Below are 19809 nucleotides of genomic sequence, written 5' to 3'. Positions count from 1 at the left end.
GACAGAGACAGGTGGCCGATAGCCTTGGAGTCGCCGAATCTTGGCCCAAACCTGCGATGCGGAGGTACGGACGCCAATGGTGGAAACATAACGTTCCCAGCACTCCTGCTTCCGTTGGCGAATAAGGCGTCGGGCTCGGGCGCGGAACTGTTTAAAAGCAATGAGGGTCTCCAACGACGGGTGCCGCTTATGGCGCTGAAGAGCCCGCCGGCGATCTCGGGCGACCACCACGGCACAGTCCTCCGCCGAGGTGCCCCGGATGGACAGGGAATCGCAGATGCCGCCGCAGAAACGATGCTGGTGGTGACCGACTGAACCACCGCATCAATCGGATCAGTGGAAGGAGGTGCGATCACTGCGACAGATGTAAATAAGTCCCAATCAGCCTTATTCAGAGCCCATCTGGAGGGGCGTTCAGAAGAGTGACGCTGTGGCAGTGACAGAAAGATGGGGAAATGGTCACTACCACATAAGTCGTCATGGACCCTCCAGTGGATGGATGGTGAAAGTCCGGGGCTGCAAATAGAAAGGTCAATGGCCGAAAACGAGCCATGGACCGCACTAAAGTGGGTCGCCTCTCCCGTGTTTAAAAGGCAGAGGTCAAGCTGTGACAGAAGAGTCTCGACATCTCTGCCCCGGCCAGTAATCGCGGCGCTACCCCACAAGGGGTTATGGGCGTTAAAGTCGCCCAGCAACACAAAGGGAGGCGGCAGTTGTCCTATCAATGCAGCCAACACATGACGAGAGACATCACCATCCGGCGGAAGGTACAAACTGCAGACAGTAATAGGCCGAGGCGTCCACATCCTTACAGCGACAGCCTCTAAGGGTGTATGAAGAGGCACACACTCGCTGTAGATAGAGTTAAGGACGTAGACGCAGACTCCACCAGACACCCTCTCATAAGCTGCCCGGTTCTTATAATAACCCCGATACCCTCGTAGGGCAGGGGTCCGCATTGCCGGAAACCACGTTTCCTGGAGGGCAATGCAGAAGAAAGGGTGACTGCTGACGAGTTGGCGGAGCTCAGCAAGGTGGTGGAAAAAACCGCTGCAGTTCCACTGGAGAATCACATTGTCCATGGGCGAAATAGGCGTGAAGGGACCGAGGAGGCAGATCACGTCACTGGGTCACCTGCTGTCACCGATCGAGGACCAGTACAATCGGCGTCCTTGGCGTCTGAGGGTATGGCGAGATCCAGGTCCTCAGCGGACGCCATGATCTCCACCTCATCCTCAGACGCAGAGCCTGTATGGAGCGGTGGGGCGGATGCCACCGCGCGTTCCTTGGCCTTAGAGGCCTTCTTCTTCTTCGTCTTCTCTCTCTGCTCCTTGGGCTTTACTGGCTGGGAGGGCTCCACCGAGTCAGTCTCCGGGACGGAGGAGGAGCGGGAAGCCCTGCGACCAGCCGCTGGCCTGCTTTTCAGCCATTGGCTGACGTCACCCTTCCCAGAGGTGGAAACCTGGGAAGGGAGGGACCCGAGGGATCCCTTGCGAGAGAGAGTCGCCGAAGAAGTCGGACGCTTCTCCGGCTTAGAGTTGGGGACTTGTGTCCCCGATGGTTGGGGGGTCGTTGCTCCTGAGGTAGGTGGTGCAGGAGCAACAGATGGGGAAGTGCCCCCCACCATCAAGGGGGCAGGTGTAGTATTCCGGCTCAGAGTGTTCAGTGGAATCGGTGCAGCAGATGACAAAACTACTGTTTTGGCAGCGGTGGCATAGGAGCTGGTCAGAGCCACAGGATGTAGCCTCTCGTATTTCCGCTTAGCCTCAGTATAGGTCATGCGGTCCAGGGTCTTATATTCCATGATCCTTCGTTCTTTCAGTAGAACCTTGCAGTCTGGCGAGCAAGGGGAATGGTGTTCGCCGCAGTTCACACAGATGGGAGGCGGCGCACATGCAGTATTAGGATGTGAAGGGCGTCCACAATCTCTGCATGTCATGCTGGAAGTACACCGAGATGACATGTGGCCGAACTTCCAGCATTTGAAACACCTCATCGGGGGAGGGATATAGGGCTTCACATCACATCGGTAGACCATCACCTTGACCTTTTCGGGTAGGACGTCACCCTCGAAGGCCAAGATGAAGGCACCGGTGGCTACCTGATTATCCCTCGGACCCCGATGGACGCGCCGGACGAAGTGAACACCCCGCCGTTCTAAATTGGCGCGTAGCTCGTCGTCTGACTGCAAGAGTAGGTCCCTATGGAATATAATGCCCTGGACCATGTTGAGACTCTTATGGGGTGTGATCGTGACGGAAACATCCCCCAACTTGTCACAAGCGAGTAACCGCCGTGACTGTGCAGAGGATGCCATTTTGATCAATACTGCCCCAGAGCGCATTTTGGACAAGCCCTCCACCTCCCCAAACTTGTCCTCCAAGTGCTCGACAAAAAACTGAGGCTTGGTCGCCATAAACGATTCCCCATCGACTCGTGTACAGACTAAATAGCGAGGTGAATAAGGTTCGCTGCCAACCGTAGCCTTTCGTTCCTCCCATGGTGTGGCCAGGGAGGGGAACGATTGTGGATCATATGCCTGAGCGTTATATTGAGGCCGAGAACGCTTAGAGACTGCTGGCGGCTGGCCGCCAGCAAGAGATGATGTACCACGCTTCATCGCGGGTCATCCGCCCTGATGCCACCTACTCCGACCAAGGGCCCTCCCCGCGGGCGCCACCCAGCCTCAGCAACGACCACCTGGCGGGATGGCCATTGCCGGGAGTCCCGATGCCCCAAGGAGACAGGCATCTACTCCTTGGCATACGCGGGGAGTTAACGGCGCAGGCATCAGTAGAGCGATCCCTGTGTTGTCAGGGGGCTACAACCGACAGGGTACATGGCGGCCCCACCACAACGGACTGGCTACCGTGCTGGATTTCAGGTGAAATGTAGTCCATGATCGTCATTGGCGCATAAAGCGACACAGCAGAGCAGACTGCAAAAAAAACCGCACCCAAGAACAAAGCCACGCCCTAGAGATGGTGAGTGGGCGGGACAGCTATGCGACGACGACCAACCAAGCTAGAGATGGTAATGAGCGATGGACACATTGCACCTTGTAAGGCGCCCTTCCCCAATCAGCTCGCTCTTCGGAAGAATTTAGAAGATGGAGGTCAAACCCGGTAGGGGACCATCACATAAGGCCGAAACGTTTGAGACTCCTTTTAGTCGCCTCTTACGACAGGCAGGAATACCGTGGGCCTATTCTTACCCCCGAACCCACAGGGGGGTGCACTGGGTTAAAACACAACATTGTCTATTACACAAAATACCCTAACTTCAAAAATAACCAGCCAAAATTACCTCCAAAGTTTGGTATGCAAATTTTCAAAACTCCACTTTTTAGGCCCAAAAATAACAAACAAGGAGTGATTTATGAGAGTCTATTTTTTCCTATAGTTACACATCATACACTACTAGCCTCATATAGAGCAAGAACACGTACAAAGGTTTCCTTATTTTTTATGAATTTTTGAAGTTTGAAAATTTTCATTTTTTGGGGTTAGTTATCTCAGGAAGAACCGAATATAAAAATATGATTTTTGCACAGTTTGTACATCTACATGATAGCAATGTACTGTAAAAATTTCAACGTTGATATCCGACTGTGAACAAAGATATGAAGTTTTGAAAATGAGGAGATAATTCACATTACTCTACAACTGATCTTTTGGCTGTTGCCTATTCATGTGTGATATTGGCAGGAGATAATCAATTATTATTGAAGTAAGGTATTGAGTTATATACAAAAAGTGGAAACATCACTGAAATTAACATTTATATTATACTTTAACAAATGTTTCCAATTAACATCCTTTGAGATGCGACTATTCCTAAACCTGGTGGTGAATGTTAAGAACATTTATTTCTTCAGACAGTTTCTGTGATATGGAATAAGACCTCCCAGTTGCTGTAGTAAGTATTAGTAGAGGGGTTTTTGGGCGCATGACAGCAAGGTCTTCAGCGCCCGTTCAGTAACATAGTGAGACGGGTGTCAAAAAATGACTTAGAACAGTAATATAAAATGGAACATAAAACACAGGCAACAAGCTTTGAAAAATATGTGCCTATGCACACCGAAGTGTGGGATGAAACAGGGCATCAGCAGTAAAACATGGACAACACAGGAAGAAAGTGGTAGAGGGAGCTAAAACAATGTAGCAGAGGAAGTGCCTGGCTGACCACAAGGAAAAAAGGTAGGAGTCAGCCACTCTGCAATACACTAAAACCTCCAACCTAAAAGTTTAGGCCAGAGTCCAGACACATCACAAAACTTAAAAACCCTAGACACACACGTCTCAGTGTTAGCTAAAACACAAGGCAGATCCCCATCAACTTGTGCTTCTGCCCTTGCATCACGGTATAAAATGCAGTCTGTTAAAATGTGCCGGACAGAGATGTGCACACCACAAGCATCACAAAAGGGAGGATCCTCCTGTCGTAATAAAAAGCTATGTGTGAGAGGACAGTGCCCAATCCAAAGACGTGTGAGAGGCACCTCTTCCCGCCTAAGCAACCGGCAGGAGGAACGCCACGGCCGAGTGGTTGACTTTACCAACCGCAGTTTATTGGCCATTACCGCCAGCTATTCATCCTACCACAACTCCATGCAGTTCCTGTGGAGTGTAGAGATTACAGACTGCAAGGGGATAGGACCACATCCTGCTCTCTGCAGGCCTTCTTGGCAGCCCGATCGGCCTGTTCATTGTCCCATATTCCGACATGACCACGCACCCAGCAGAAGGATACCTCTTAACCCCACTGCTGGAGCAAGTACAGTTGGTCATATATAAGCGGGACTATCTCCTCAGTCGGGTACAGGTTCTGCAGTGATGGTAAGGCACTAAGAGAATCGGAGCAGAGAAGAAATCGGTCGCCCCAAACACGATTCATCTGCTCCAGTGCCTTCAGGATCACGTGGAGCTCCGCTGCAAAAATGGTATATTCAGCAGGGAGGCGAATCCGGGTAATATGATCAGGGTACACCACAGAACAGCCAAGGAAATTCTCCTGTTTGAAGCCATCAGTGTAAACGACGGTGAAACCATCATGCACATCTAAAATGTTAAAACACAGAAATTGGAATCTAAAATCTGGTGTGCTATCTTTCTAAAAATTAGTAAAATCAAATAAGTTTGGGTCTCCAGAGGGGCCAAGGTGGAAATCTGCTCCAACCGCGACGCAAAACACGAAGACCAGCCATAGACTCGCAGCGAGGCGATCCTGTGCGCGAATTCCATAGGGCTGCATCGCACGTTGCCGGAGGAGGCTGAGCAATGGCATGGTATGCAGGTATGGACAAATTTTTATACGACTGGCGTACTGTAAGTAGCCGTCGCCGCATATGAAGTGGCAGTTCACCAGCCTCTGCACAGAGGCTTGGTATGGGGCTAGTTCGGAATGATCCAGTGGCCAACCGAATCCCTTCATGGTGCACAACGTCCAACATCTTTAAGTAAGAAGGCCTCGCAGACCCATACACCGTGCACCCATAATCGAGCCGAGATTGCACAAACACCCTGTAAAACTGGAGCACACAAGTCCTGTCAGCTCCCCATGTACTGTGGCTAAGACATTTTAAAATACTTAAAGCCTGAAGTGACCACCGTTTCAGGTCTTTAAGATGAGGTAACCACATAAGCTTGGAGTCAGAAATGAGCCCCCGAAATCTCACCGTGTCTTTAAAAGTAAGTCATCCTCAACTCAGGAAAGGTTAAAATCGAACGAGAACGGTGAAAAAGAACACAAACGGACTTCTCAGTGGAAAACTTAAAACCACTCTTCTGCGCCCAGTCATCCCATCGTCTAAGAGTAAGTTGCAACTGACGCGTTGTCGTTGCAAGGCTTGAAGTACAGCAAAACAAAGAGAAATCATTCACAAACAAGGAGCACTGGACAGGACTTTTCACTATGGACGTAATGCTATTAATAGCGACGGCAAAGAGAGTCACACTTAAAACGCTACCCTACATCTACATTCATACTCCGCAAGCCACCCAACGGTGTGTGGTGGAGGGCACTTTACGTGCCACTGTCATTACCTCCCTTTTCTGTTCCAGTCGCGTATGGTTTACGGGAAGAACGACTGTCTGAAAGCCTCCGAGCGCGCTCGAATCTCCACGGGAGGTATAAGCAGGGGGAAGCCGTATAATCGATACCTCATCCAGAAATGCACCCTCTCTAAACCTGGCAAGCAAGCTACACCACGAAGCACAGTGCCTCTCTTGCAGAGACTGCCACTTGAGTTTGCTAAACATCTCCGTAACGCTATCATGGTTACCGAATATCCCTGTGACGAAACGCGCTGCTCTTCTTTGGATCTTCTCTATCTCCTCCGTCAACCCGATCTGGTACGGATTCCACACTGATGAGCAATACTCAAGTATACGTCGAACGAGTGTTTTGTAAGCCACCTCCTTTGTTGATGAACTACATTTTCTAAGGACTCTCCCAATGAATCTCAACCTGGTACCCGCCTTACCAACAATTAATTTTATATGATCATTCCATTTCAAATCATTCCGCACACATACTCCCAGATATTTAACAGAAGTAACTGCTACCAGTGTTTGTTCCGCTATCATATAACCATACAATAAAGGATCCTTCTTTCTATGTATTCGCAATACATTACATTTGTCTAAGTTAAGGGTCAGTTACCACTCCCTACACCAAGTGCCTATCCGCTGCAGATCTCCCTGCATTTCGCTACAATTTTCTAATGCTGCAACTTCTCTGTATACTACAGCATCATCCGCGAAAAGCCGCATGGAACTTCCGACACTATCTACTAGGTCATTTATATATATTGTGAAAAGCAATGGTCCCATAACACTCCCCTGTGGCACGCCAGAGGTTACTTTAACGTCTGTAGATGTCTCTCCATTGATAACAACATGCTGTGTTCTGTTTGCTACAAACTCTTCAATCTAGCCACACAGCTGGTCTGATATTCCGTAGGCTCTTACTTTGTTTATCAGGCGACAGTGCGGAACTGTATCGAACGCCTTCTGGAAGTCTAGGAAAATAGCATCTACCTGGGAGCCTGTATCTAATAATTTCTGGGTCTCATGAACAAATAAAGCGAGTTGGGTCTCACACGATCGCTGTTTCCGGAATCCATGTCCCTGAGAGACATCGTTCTCCTGCTCAAAACGATCAGACAGCTCGTCACCAAATCGGTATCTAAAATATCGTTGCGAGAGGAAAGACTGAATAAAAAGAGAAAGACAACCACGAAAACCCCATTCATGAAGCTGCTCCAGGATGAGATGCCTCCAAGTGGTATCGTAGGCCTTCTTGATGTCAAAAAAGTACACCTCCTGAACCCACACTGAAAGCGACTAAGGAGTTGCCAGGATTCTAACATCCAGACAAGGCGGTTGTTGACTATCTGCTCCAAGGTCTTTCCCATGCAACTAGTGAGGGCAATACTACGGTAGATACTCGAGCTTGTGCTGTCTTTCCCAGGTTTTAAAAAAGGAATTAAAACTGCCTCACGACACGAGTCAGGAAAGTGACCTGACGTCCAAATGGCATTAAAAAGTGCAAGGAGAATTTCTTTCTTGTGCCTTTGGAGGTGCGGATCCTGATTGGTTGTTGCAGTAACGGTGGCAAAATATGCTGCCATTGTCTGGCCAATGTCTCGCAGATCCGTGTGGAGAGTGACGTTATTCATTACAGCAGCCATGGGGTATCTCCCTCCTCTGCCAGAAATGCTTCTGATGGTCTCTCACGCAATGGAACTTGTGGTGGAACGATTAATGGTGTTCAGGAACTTTTGCCACAACCTCCTCTTGCTCTCACGAATAATGCGGCGACATCTTGCCCTGGCCACCCGAAAGGCTGCAAGATTCTCAGCAGTCGGCCGACACTGGAACCGACGCAGAGCTGCACACCTGGTCCTGATTACAGAGCGGCATTCGGCACTCCACCAAGGGACAGGTGACCTCTTCCGGTGGTCTGTGGAATGGATGCTGCAGCGGCATGGTGGACCGTTCTGATAACATGATCCACCCACGCCTGAACATCCGCACAGTGTTCGAACTGGGCCAACTGGCTATAAAGTGTCCAGTCGGCTCCACTGCGCACCCATTGTGGTGGTCTCCTTTCGGGGCCCACACCATGTGGCTGCTGAATCCAGATTGGGAAATGATCACTGCTGTGCAAGTCAGGAACCACTTCCCAGTGAGCACTGGTGGCAAGAAATGGAGAGAAAAGCGAGAGATCAATGGCACAGAACGACCCAGTCGCTGTGCAGAAATGAGTGCTCTGTCCTCCATTGAGCAAGGAGGCACAGGATGACAGGAGAAGCCTCTCAATTGCTCTACCCCTGGGGCAGGTAATTGCAGAGCCCCAAAGCACATTGTGGGCAATAAAATCACCACAAATAATGACTGGCTGGGGGAGCTGTGTAATAAGGTCGGTGAGGGCCACTTCATCAAGTGCATCATGTGGGGGCAAGTAAAGCGAACATACAGTCAATGGATGACGCACGTGCACGGACACAGCGACGGCCTGTAAAGTTGTCGAAAGCGAGAAAGGCGAGGAGTGGTAGTCCGTCCTGACGAAGATACCCACACCTCCTCTAGCTCTCTCTCCACGCAGGTTGTCCTTTTTGTGGAGCGTATAGCCTCGTAGCTCAGGGGAGTATGATGGATGGAAATAAGTCTCTTCGTGACACAGTCAGAGTGGTCTACCCTGACAGAGTAGACGAAGTTCCTTCACATGCGTCCTGAACCCTTGCAAGTTCCACTGAAGGATGGGAACCATCTATATGATGGGGGTAGCACCTTCATCCTGCCTCTCTGACGGGGCGGGGAGACTGCAGCACGTGGATGGGCAGGCATGGGGGCGAGATGATTGCCCCACACATACGTCGAATTCCATCAGCTCTGGGGAAGACTCAGATGAAGCCTCACGTAAAACAACATCTGCATGGTCAGACGGTTTACCATGGGATTTGACCCGCTGTTGCTGCTGTATGGGAGCTTTCTGCAGTTTGGTGGGCTTTGGGGGAGCCGATGTGGGAGTGGTAATGGCTGTACTGGGCTTCAGAACATCCTCAGCTGTTGGAGGCACCAGGGGCTGGCCCAAGTTCGCCACTGTACCTTTGTCTGCCATTTGAGTAGTGGCTACTGGCACTGAAACACTGGCTGCATTGCAAGTGCACTGACAGCTGCAGGTATTAGTGCCAACACTCACCACCTCTGTCTGCGTTGACGCATCGACTTTTGGAGTAGGCTTCTGAACCAGGGATGCAAAAGATATAGCAAATGTGGGAGGTTGCATCGACTTATAGATCTTCTTGGCCTCACCATAGGGGATACGCTTGGTTGTTTTTATTTCCTGGACGTTGCGTTCCTCTAAAAATATTCAGCAGTTCCTACTCCAAACAGAGAGGTTCCCAGAGCAGTTGATACATTTGGCTGGAGACGAGCAACTTCTTCATGAGCAGCCTTACCACAGTTGCCAAAAGTCGCATCGCCTTTACATCCTAAGGTGGGATGCCCAAAACGCTGGCATTTAAAACAGTGCATTGGGGTCGGGAAATAAGGCCGCACACTAAGGCGAGGGAAGTCGGCTTCAACATGTTCAGGAAGTTTCTTGCTATTGAAGGTCAGAATAAAGGAGTCGGATTTGACAAGATTGCCATCAACCCTCTTCATGATATGTTGGACATCAACGATACCTTCCAGAGCCCACTCATGTTGCAGTTATTCCTTGGGAATGTCAACTAGATCCCAGCATGTCACAACACCTTTGCTGTAATTGAAGGTGCTGTGCAGTTCAGTGTCTATGGCATTCGCTACAAGGCATTTAGCAGATTGGAGGTTAGTTGCTTGCTGGGAAGTGGAAGTTTCCACTAGCAAGGTCCCATTACGTACGCGCTTCACTGATTTTAAGGAGCTACAGATTCCCTCCAAACCCTTTTGTATATAGAAGGGCGAAACCTTCTCGAAACTACCCTCCTTCCGTTTCACAATGAGAAACACATTCGGATTACCAGAATGCATTCTGTTACCTAAGACTGGACTTGTCAAATAAGTGCCGGAGACAAGGGTATTGAGTGCACGAGCCCTCCTAAGAGACTGGGTGTTAGAACCTTCCAGCAGCCCACCGTTTCCACTGGGAGGAAGAAAAGCGGATTTCGAAGGATCCATCTCGGTCCCGCGAGCAGCTAGGGAACTTGAAGTCCACCTAGACAGTGCCCCGCGTGCCTAGCTAAGCCTTATACAACTGAGGTGCGGCAGCTTCCCCAGAGGTTGCTCGGTAACAACTGTACCACCTCAACAGTCATGCATCTCATCAGTGCGCAGCACACCTTGAGATTTAGGGGTTGTTTATAGAGGTTTATGCCATCCTCGCGATCTGGGCAATCAAGCCAAGATCCCCATCCCCTGAGACACACAACATTCCACCGCCGCGCCGTACGGTGGTCGCTGAAGTTTGCCCAGAGCTTACGGTGACAGGGGACTGGCGGGGCTTACCAGTCCCCAGCTCAGGAACCTCGGGGTCGCCAAGCCCGTACCTGGCACGTGAATGCCGAGGCCCTGGAGGCACCCAGTTGCTTTAGTAAGTTCAAGAACTGAATGTTTCCTTAAAGTTTTTCATTGGTATCCAAACTTTGTCACAAGTAGATTTCCTGAATGATGTTCTTGGGCCAGCAGGGTGGTACAAAAACACAAAAACATCATTGTTTTCCAAACTCCTTCTTTCAACCTCTGCAAGCCACCATTGTCCATCATAAACACATGCCACTATGTCATTCAATGTTAAAAACAGAGATGTAATTTTACTGACAACAGTTCTCATAAATTTCGGTTTCTGATGATACATAGCATCGAACTAAGTTTTCTGCAATGCCAAGGAATTTGTGAAAATGTCTTGTTCCTTTTATTGCTATACACTTTTCAAATCTGGTTTGAAGTGTTGTTTTCATATGCAGAACCACTTCTTTCTTGGTCAGAAAATAGATAATGCCTTTAACACTATCCTTGCAAAAGACATACATATCCTGTACTGTGAGAATTTGGTCTGTGGTTGGTCCTTGTAGCCTGGCTTTATTTCACATTTTGTTGTACCTCCTACTCCATCACATGCATTTTTACCATGGCAGGATGCAAAAAAGTGCCATTCAGCCTCCAACCCAAAGTCTACTTTGTGATTGCACATATTTGAAAAATTATTTTTGTTCTTATGCTGACTACCACTTCTATCTGAAAAGTGTATCAGCTTCTCAACCTTGGGAAAATTTTATTTTATGTAATTTATTACATACTTTTGAAACACATGTACAGCCAAAGTGTTGCGCTCCAAGTAGTCACTTAGAATGCAAATTGAAGAACTGCAAACTTCATCTTTCTCATTTTTAAAGTAGAGAATAAATGAATGCACTGTTGCCTGGTCATTGAGCCAGTGGTACCCTTGTATTGCATCCTGGATCACAAATGTAAAATTTTCTCCAAATTCAGCTAGTGCTATGCATTCAGTTTCATGAATTGTGCTTTTTTGTCCCTCAAACACTTACTTTGGGTTTTAGAAACACAGTGGTGACTTTTGGGTTTTTGTTAAGTTATCAATTAAAGATTCCAAGTACTCTTCCTGAGATTTAACCACTGTTATCATTTCTGCGCTGTCAGTTGTGACCAACTGTTTGAAGGTAATACTGTTTGGCATTTCCTCATCATATTTGTGAAACAATTCAATAACAGTTTCCTTACCAGGGCATTTATTACACAAACTCATCATGCAGTCATAACTGTTAAGTGTCACAGACCATTAAATGTAGCAACTCTTTGCAGTTAAGATCACTGAGTTTTGCACCCACAATCATCAGTTCGACATTTTGATGATATAAACAAACACATACAGAGTGTGTCCCTGAGGATCCAACCAAAATACACCACTTAGGGCGGAGGTTATAAAATTTTGACCTTCTAATTTTGCACTCAGGATGAGAATTTCTGAAAGCTACATAAAGTTCATTTAAATTTGACAGCACTACTCATTTTTGCTTTGTTCCTTTAACTCCTTTTATAACAACTCTTTGCCACCAGGGCACATTCTACTGTTTTCATCATCTTCAAAAAAACTGCTGGATCTTTTAAATTGTTTCTTCACTTATACATGCCCCTTTCTTCTTTCCTAAAACTGGAAGAATGCCTTGTTCTTTCACTAATTTTCAGGTTAGTTTAACCAAACAATGAGAAACACTGAATTCATGAACTATTTTTTTCTCTTGACCATGGGTCAGGGAGAAAACAAAATTTTAACTTTTTACTCTTTAGATGTCACTGAACATTTAATTTTTAATTTCTCTATTAAGATCAAATATTCAGTGTCAGTTGATGTTGGTGGTAGGATTTCTTCTTCTTTAGAAATAATGTTGGTATGTGTATTATTAAAGCACGATTCCAAGTCATTTCTAATTTTGTCTGAAATTTGTTGTACCTTATTTTCAATAGCTGCTTTCCTTTTTCTGCTAATTAATTTTATTATTTTTGAAGCAGGAGATACGTCTAACATATGGCAGAAGGAGCAAAATGTAATATGCTAGCAGCTTCACAACAAATATTTTTGAGTAACAATTTGGGAACAGGGAATTTCCAGGAACCCCATTATGTTTCACTTGGAAAGCTGTTTCACTCTCACATAACAAGGACAAATGTTCAAATTTTATTTCCCTCAAACCTTTGGTAATAGGCTTTTTATGAACTTTAAGTGGATGACAGCACTTTCTGCCAAAAATGTGGTCGTATTTCAGAGTATATTTCTTCTCCTGATACTCACACACTGATGTTACAGAAGAACTTACTCGAAATTTAAACAAAGTTTGTCTAACTTCATCACAGTCATTGACATTTTTCAAGTTTTTTGAAACTGAACCGTAAACTGTTTTGTGACATACTTCACTTGCTATCTGTCCAACAGAGCACTGTTCATCCATGTTATTGCATTCCAGTTTATCTCTCAAAATTAATTACAAATTACACACAGAACAAAGAACATAACACATTCTACACTCTTGATGAAGTATGTAAATCCACTCTAACAGAGGTTTCAGAACAGACTAACTACAACAATGCTACAACCAGCAATAATGTACTTCTACAATACCACAACCAATAATAATGTCCTCCTGTATTGACAATAAACCTAAACGTAAGTGGGCATTTTTATTACCATAGGACTAAAGTGAAAACTCCTATTGTTTAATATTGCATTATTAAAAATAAATAAACTAAATGAATACTGGGTGATATTGTTAACTAAATATATGTCACAATTAAACTTAACTGCAATGAAACAATAAACCATTTAAATAGGCAACAGCAGTAAGATCAGTTTTAGAGTAACGTGAATTATTTCCTCATTTCAAAACTTCATATTTTTGTTCACAGTCAGATATCAATGTTGAAATTTTTACAATACATTGTTATCACATAAGTGTACAAACTGTGCAAAAATCATACTTTTATATTCAATCCCACCTGAGATAACTAACCCCAAACTTGACAAAAAATGAAAATTTTCAAATTTCAAAAATTCATAAAAAATTAAGGAAACCTTTGTAAGTGTTCTTGCTCTATATGAGATGAATAGTGTACAATATCTAACTATAGGGAAAAAAACAGACTCTCACAAATCACTCCTTGTTTGTTATTTTTGCGCCTAAAAAGTGGATTTTTGAAAATTTGGAGGTCATTTTGACTGGTTATTTTTAATTTAGGATGTTTTGTGTAATAGACAATGTTGTAGAGGACACTTTTCTAAAAACAATCATGCCAGTTGCAATGTTGTAACTTAACCCAGAGCAGAGAGATTCATATTTTTGTTAGCGTCCCTAAACTGAAACACCATTGCACGCTTACAAACAAAAATGGCCGCTATCCAGTAAAGGTGCAAGATAAATTATTTTAAAAAACTGATTTGAACTTCTCAAACATAGGGCAATCACACAAAAAAATTAAAATATTTAAAAACGGTCAAGCAACTATCACTCGACCACTTCATATGGATTGAACCCTGTGGAACATAAATACATAGATTACTTGCCAAGAAGTAGAAATTTTACACATACAAGTGCCAAGAAAAATGTTTTCCGGCTGTTGGAGATATTTCTTTCATTTTAATGAGATTTTGTATGTTGGTAAAGGTTTAGAACCATGAAGGAAATAGGGCTGGGCAAAGCTAGCTGAAAAGATTTATTCTCACTGAAGACAGGTAGGAATCACTGCCTCTCCCACATCCCAAAATACACAGATGCATGGCTTGCACTGCAGAAGCTGGTCACAAAATGATGTCAGAACTATGAATGTAAAAACTGTCACAACAATGTCTGCAAATCCTTTTACAAATATGCTATGCCAACTTTGCTTCTCTGTGAGCCAATGCATTTCTTCTTGTAATTCTGACTGTGTGTGAAAGATGTCAACACCATACAATTGAAGTACTTTTGCTACTTAGTGATGGTTTCAAAATTTCAGTGCTTTCTATTTTGTTATTTTTGTGGTTAATTAATAAATACACATGACAGAAAGCACAGTCATATTCCACTGTTCAGGTGGTTTTCAAGGTATATCACCTTCTGAATGCTAGCAAAGAAATACCATAGGCTACCAATCGATCACTATTTTACTAACTTCTCTTGTGTTGTGTATAAATGACCACTCATATTATGATGAAAAACAAATAATTTTATTTCCTGAGGATGCAAGCATCATGATCAGTGCCAGTTGGGATGTACTAATAGAAGGAATGGTTTATGAAATTTTCCCCTAAATCAGTGTGCTGCACATTAATCAACTTAAAAAATTAAACTGTTTGGGGCTGGATATAACAACAACACAGCATGGCAGAAAGAAAATATGTTAAAAAGTATTGTTTCTGCATGTTGATAAGAACTTTCATTGGAAATAACATATTAAAGAGCTCAAACTTCATCAATATTTGTTAGGTGTGTGGCTGCTGATCACATAAATTTGGAAAAACATTTTAAAACTGTAACCCATGGCACATCTATAACTACATAACAGGATGTCTCTCTTAAGACTTGTCATATGCATCTTCTTTGGTGTTTCAGCAGATATTTGCAATTTTGTTTTTGCATTGTTGGAGTCACCTCAATCAAATAGTGCTTTTCATGTCTTTCATGTGACAACCCATGTCAACAGAAAGTGTTGGTCCATTTCCTGTTGCAAACAAAATGATTTTTAAAGTAGAATTTTACATGCCCATTAGATCAAGTGTTCCTAAATTAGTTTAGCCAAATATTTGGATTATTGATATGTATTAACTCAGACTTTGCAATTCTGGTAATACTAATATTTGATAGCTATTAAATACTGTAATTGTAAAAGTAGTTATTTATCTGCTGTAGGTTATATTAGCCTTTGGTAACCAATTTACCATTCTACTCATGGATGATCCACAAAGGAACAACTGCCGTACTCTCTTCCATACCAGTGAGCGGTTTCCACAACATCTACACCAGGAAGAAGCAAGTTTGTAGAATTTTCTGTAAAGACTGTTCTTGTATCTCCAGCAGCACACCTTAACATGCTACAAAATCTTTCTTGAATAGTATCCCACAGTCCAAAACAACTTAATCTCAAGTGGCATGACTCTTTATCACAAATTACATGGCTTTTCTGTGGACTTCATCATTTCTTCAGACTCTAAACTCAGTCTGAACAGCCTCACAAGGGCCAATGGTAACGACAGACTGCAGTGTCGTCCTCCATCGATAGGCACCACTGGATGTGGGTATGGAGGGGTATGTAGTTAGCACACCACTCTTCTGACCATTGTCAGTTTTTGTCACCAGAGGTGCTAGTTCTCAGTCAAGTAGCTCCTCAATTGGCCTCACAATAGGTGAGTGCATCCCACTTGCCAACTGCTCTCGGCAGACCCAGACGGTGACCCATACAAGTTTTAGCCAAGTCTGACAGCTCTTAGCTTCGGCGACCTAACAGGAACCTGTGGCACCAGTTCCGCAAGGCCACTGGCACAATTTCTTCAATCAGTCTGACAAAATATGAAACCCAGATAAGACTATTGGTGACTGAGGATGAGCAATGGGACGGCTACTTCATTTGCAAAAGATGGACCATTCTCGAGTCCTTGTAATGAACTGAAGGCCAGTGTTCCAAAATTCTTGAGAATGACAATGGTTTTTCATAATAGACTTATATTTATATCCCATAAGCATAGGAAGAAATAAACAAGGGGAAAAACACACTGATCACAATGAAAAATATTAAGAGATCTGGTGGAAACTATTCCAATGAGGATGAAAGTTATGTCTGCTAGTCCTTTGGATCTTTCACATGTCTGGATGCATAATAAGCTTTAAGCACATAAATGCACCAAAATTTCCCCCCACATTTGTTTGCTGTCATACACCTTTTCTGGATTTATGATTGTGCTCATAGCTGTTCAGTTCTCAGCTGCACTTTTTTTCCCACTTTAATGGTTTCCACAGATCAATCTGCCACCTTCAGTAGTTTGGCTTACCTATTATTTAAGCTTGCATCAATGTCAAATAAGGACTGGATGATAAAGGCGTCCATCAAAGAAACTATGCATAGTATCTTTTATTTTTCTTCTTTGGATTAACTGAGCAGTTCTAGTTACTTATAAAAAAGTAACCACCACTCTAATTCTGCAAGTTACAATTAGTTAGGAGCCTCTCTCCACAGCCCTAACAAGCACTAAGAGCACATTCTTAGAAAGCTACATATTTAGAGTATTCACCGACTACTCCATACAGAATTGGACACGAATATATGGTAAAAGCATTTGCTTGTTTGAAACATGTATTCAGTAGAACAGCAGCAAAGTTTCATTGTCATCAACTAAAGTACTATTTTCCAAGCACAAGCATACAGAACCACGTGAAACAACAAATTTGCATTTCTACACAATGAAGACAATGAGACTACTCACTACTTCTATATGTGTACGCATTACTTCATGCTCACAATTTGACAACAACTGGTGATATATAATACAGGAATCGTACATATCACACAGTTAATCATCAACACAACTGCATTTATATCACCACTGATACCAAATGAACTTAAAACCATACACTGCCTAATTACCATTTATGCAACTACTCTGGGAACAAAATAATAATCACACGCGGCTAGTACTTTGAAAGTGTATGGCATAGGCCTTAATGAACTAGTAAATAGCTGCCCCATACTACATTGACACCTGACTGATCATAGTAAAAGGGGACTGTGTGACAACGATATTTTTCTGATCCACGGTTGATTAAAATACGGATGTAAGACCCGCATTTAATAGTTCCTTGGAAACTTGCAATCACGGCAAAACCCTTAGTCATTACACACATAAATAGTACTTTCTTTACTGACAAGTTAACAACAGACAGCACCAGAACAAATATTTTGCAGTTCAGTTCACTAGTGTCTTAGCTTCTTCTAGTCAGTATAATGGTATTTTTAAACATGTCAATGAACACACAATAAAAGCTCCCGTTGTTCTGTATGAGTTATCACGGCGATGTTAATTTGATGGAAAAAATAAAAATCGTTTTCACGATGATCCACACAAAAGTTTTCCATTACTAATATTTAGCGATCTTCATACCAAACGATGTTCCCAGGTTGAGAATGATTTTCATACTAAATGTTTTTCCAATGGACCAAATGCTTTAGCTTGAGCAGATAATCATCTTGCATAGGACAGCCCTTCACAGGAAAACCAAGAAAAGAAACGGGTTGTAACATGAACACAGCATACACGGCTGTTTATCGGCCATGAATACAAGAAAGTTTCATCACCAACTACTTACAATTACATCCAGCGGTAATGAGGCTTGCAATTATGAATGACATCGGATGTCTTTATCCACAACAATTTACCACTGTAATTCGTAAGTGGTGACGGTTGTCAGATTCGATTTTGTGAAACAAATGACACAATAAACCTTACAGTACCATAATCACCTTGCATTATAAAGTAAGAAACGCAAGCTGAAACATACGACTAATCAACAAACCTGACATGTTATTTTTGGCCCAGCAGTGGGATGAAATTCACTGAAGAAAATACATCTTACAGGACCTTCACGCCCGCATCCTTCGAAATATCTTTCATCACCGCCATTGACTGCACCCATATCTTTTCTACGTCTTCTGCAACAATACCTGCCGAACACCTGTCACTTTAGTCTCACATAGCTTACACATAAACACACACCGGCAACTACACAATCAACATATCTCAGATGTTACTAAGCCAATGCATGAATGCAATGATACACGACACGTAACACTAACACACATATCGATCGATTCGATAGTTATCGAAAGTGTTGTCTACTGCCAAGAAAGGTGGTGATTGATAATACATTAGAACTTCAATTAATATCTCAGACTTTTATGATTTTTTTTATATAGCCGAACAGCTAATTTTTCCCCAATAAAAAGAAATTAAGATAACAGCAATGAAAAAGTGGATACTTACATCCACTACCACAGCCGAAGCCAAAGCAGACAAGACAAAATTCCTTTACTGGAGTCAGAGGGACATAAGTTTTTCGTTAGAGTAGGGTTACAGGCAGAGAGTATTGACAGAAATTAGAGCAGTACAAGACCATAATACGTGTAACAGGCTCCGGAAAAATAATACTAATTTGTTTCATCAGAACATTAGAGGATTGAAAACCAAGATAGATTAGCTTATTATACTTCAGAAGATGTTGAAAACTGAGAAGTGATAGATGATCTATGTCTCTCTGAAGACCGTGTAATCACAGAGATGGAAAAGTTAAATATCATGTATTATAGACTGGCTTTGTTTTTGTGTAGAGCTAATATAGGAAGAGGAGGAGATGCAACATATATTAAAGTTTGACACAAACTCAAAAATATTGAAACAAATATTTCTGTGTTGCACAGAACCTAGAAGCATGTTGTTGTGAGTAGTTACTCCAGAAAATTTCTCTGATAATTGTGACAGTCTGCAGATCACCTCTAGAATACTTTCAGCTATTTATGAGAAAACTATGTCTATTAGTGAGCTAACTGTCTAAATGAGGAAATAGTTAATAGTTTGTGAAATTTTCAATGTAAATTTCTTACGAGATGCGGACAGGAAAAATTAATTAAAATTATTATTTTTGTGTTTCATTCTAAGTTCAGTAGCCAGTTTTCAGACTCATGTGCAGCAAAATAGAAGGACACTTATTCATAACATTTTTATAAACAGTGTCCAAGCTGAGACAATTAATGTATACCCAGTTGCTTTAATGGAGAATCTGATCATGACACAAATTAATAGATATAAACAGCATGGCTCCTTACAACCCTGATGCACGTTAAAACAAAGAACTGAGACTTATTAATGACAGTAGGATACAGTGTTTCCAGAGTAAGTTAAAAGAGGACTGAGATATATGTAGAAAGAGATGGTAACATCAAATTCAGTTTATTCCATACTAAATTTGTGCCTATATTTGAAAATTGCTCTCTTAAAAACAAAACAATAAACAAAATAAGAACAAGTAAGCCATGGATAACAAAGAAAATTAAAGTCTCATATAAGAGGAAGAGGGAAATTTATACAAACGCCAGAGAAGTCAAGATCTGACATTAGGGCCTACTTGCATTCTAGAAAAAATACTGTAGTATTTTAAGGAAAATCAGTGTGCAGGAATAAATAATGCTGATAGTAATATTACAACAATATGAGCCACTGTCAAATGAAAAAAGGAGTGCCAGTCACTGTACAAGATTCCATAACAATTAATCTAAATAAAAATTCACA

General features: G+C 43.2%; 1 protein-coding gene across 1 annotated transcript in view; it reads right to left on the bottom strand.

Moving 5' to 3' along the window:
• Positions 1 to 18292, bottom strand: part of LOC126298418 (GATOR complex protein NPRL2) — a 150924-nt gene extending 132632 nt beyond the window's left edge. The window contains exon 1 of the mRNA XM_049989744.1: positions 18041 to 18292. Coding sequence (XP_049845701.1) covers positions 18041 to 18160 — 120 coding nt within the window. The 5' untranslated portion in view covers positions 18161 to 18292. The remainder of the gene's footprint in view (positions 1 to 18040) is intronic.
• Between the last annotated feature and the right edge of the window lie 1517 nt (positions 18293 to 19809).

This window comes from Schistocerca gregaria, chromosome X (assembly GCF_023897955.1).
Source record: "Schistocerca gregaria isolate iqSchGreg1 chromosome X, iqSchGreg1.2, whole genome shotgun sequence".
NCBI lineage: Eukaryota > Metazoa > Arthropoda > Insecta > Orthoptera > Acrididae > Schistocerca > Schistocerca gregaria.
The sequence above is the reverse complement of the archived record's forward strand: the minus strand, read 5'-3'. Positions and strand labels throughout refer to the sequence as shown.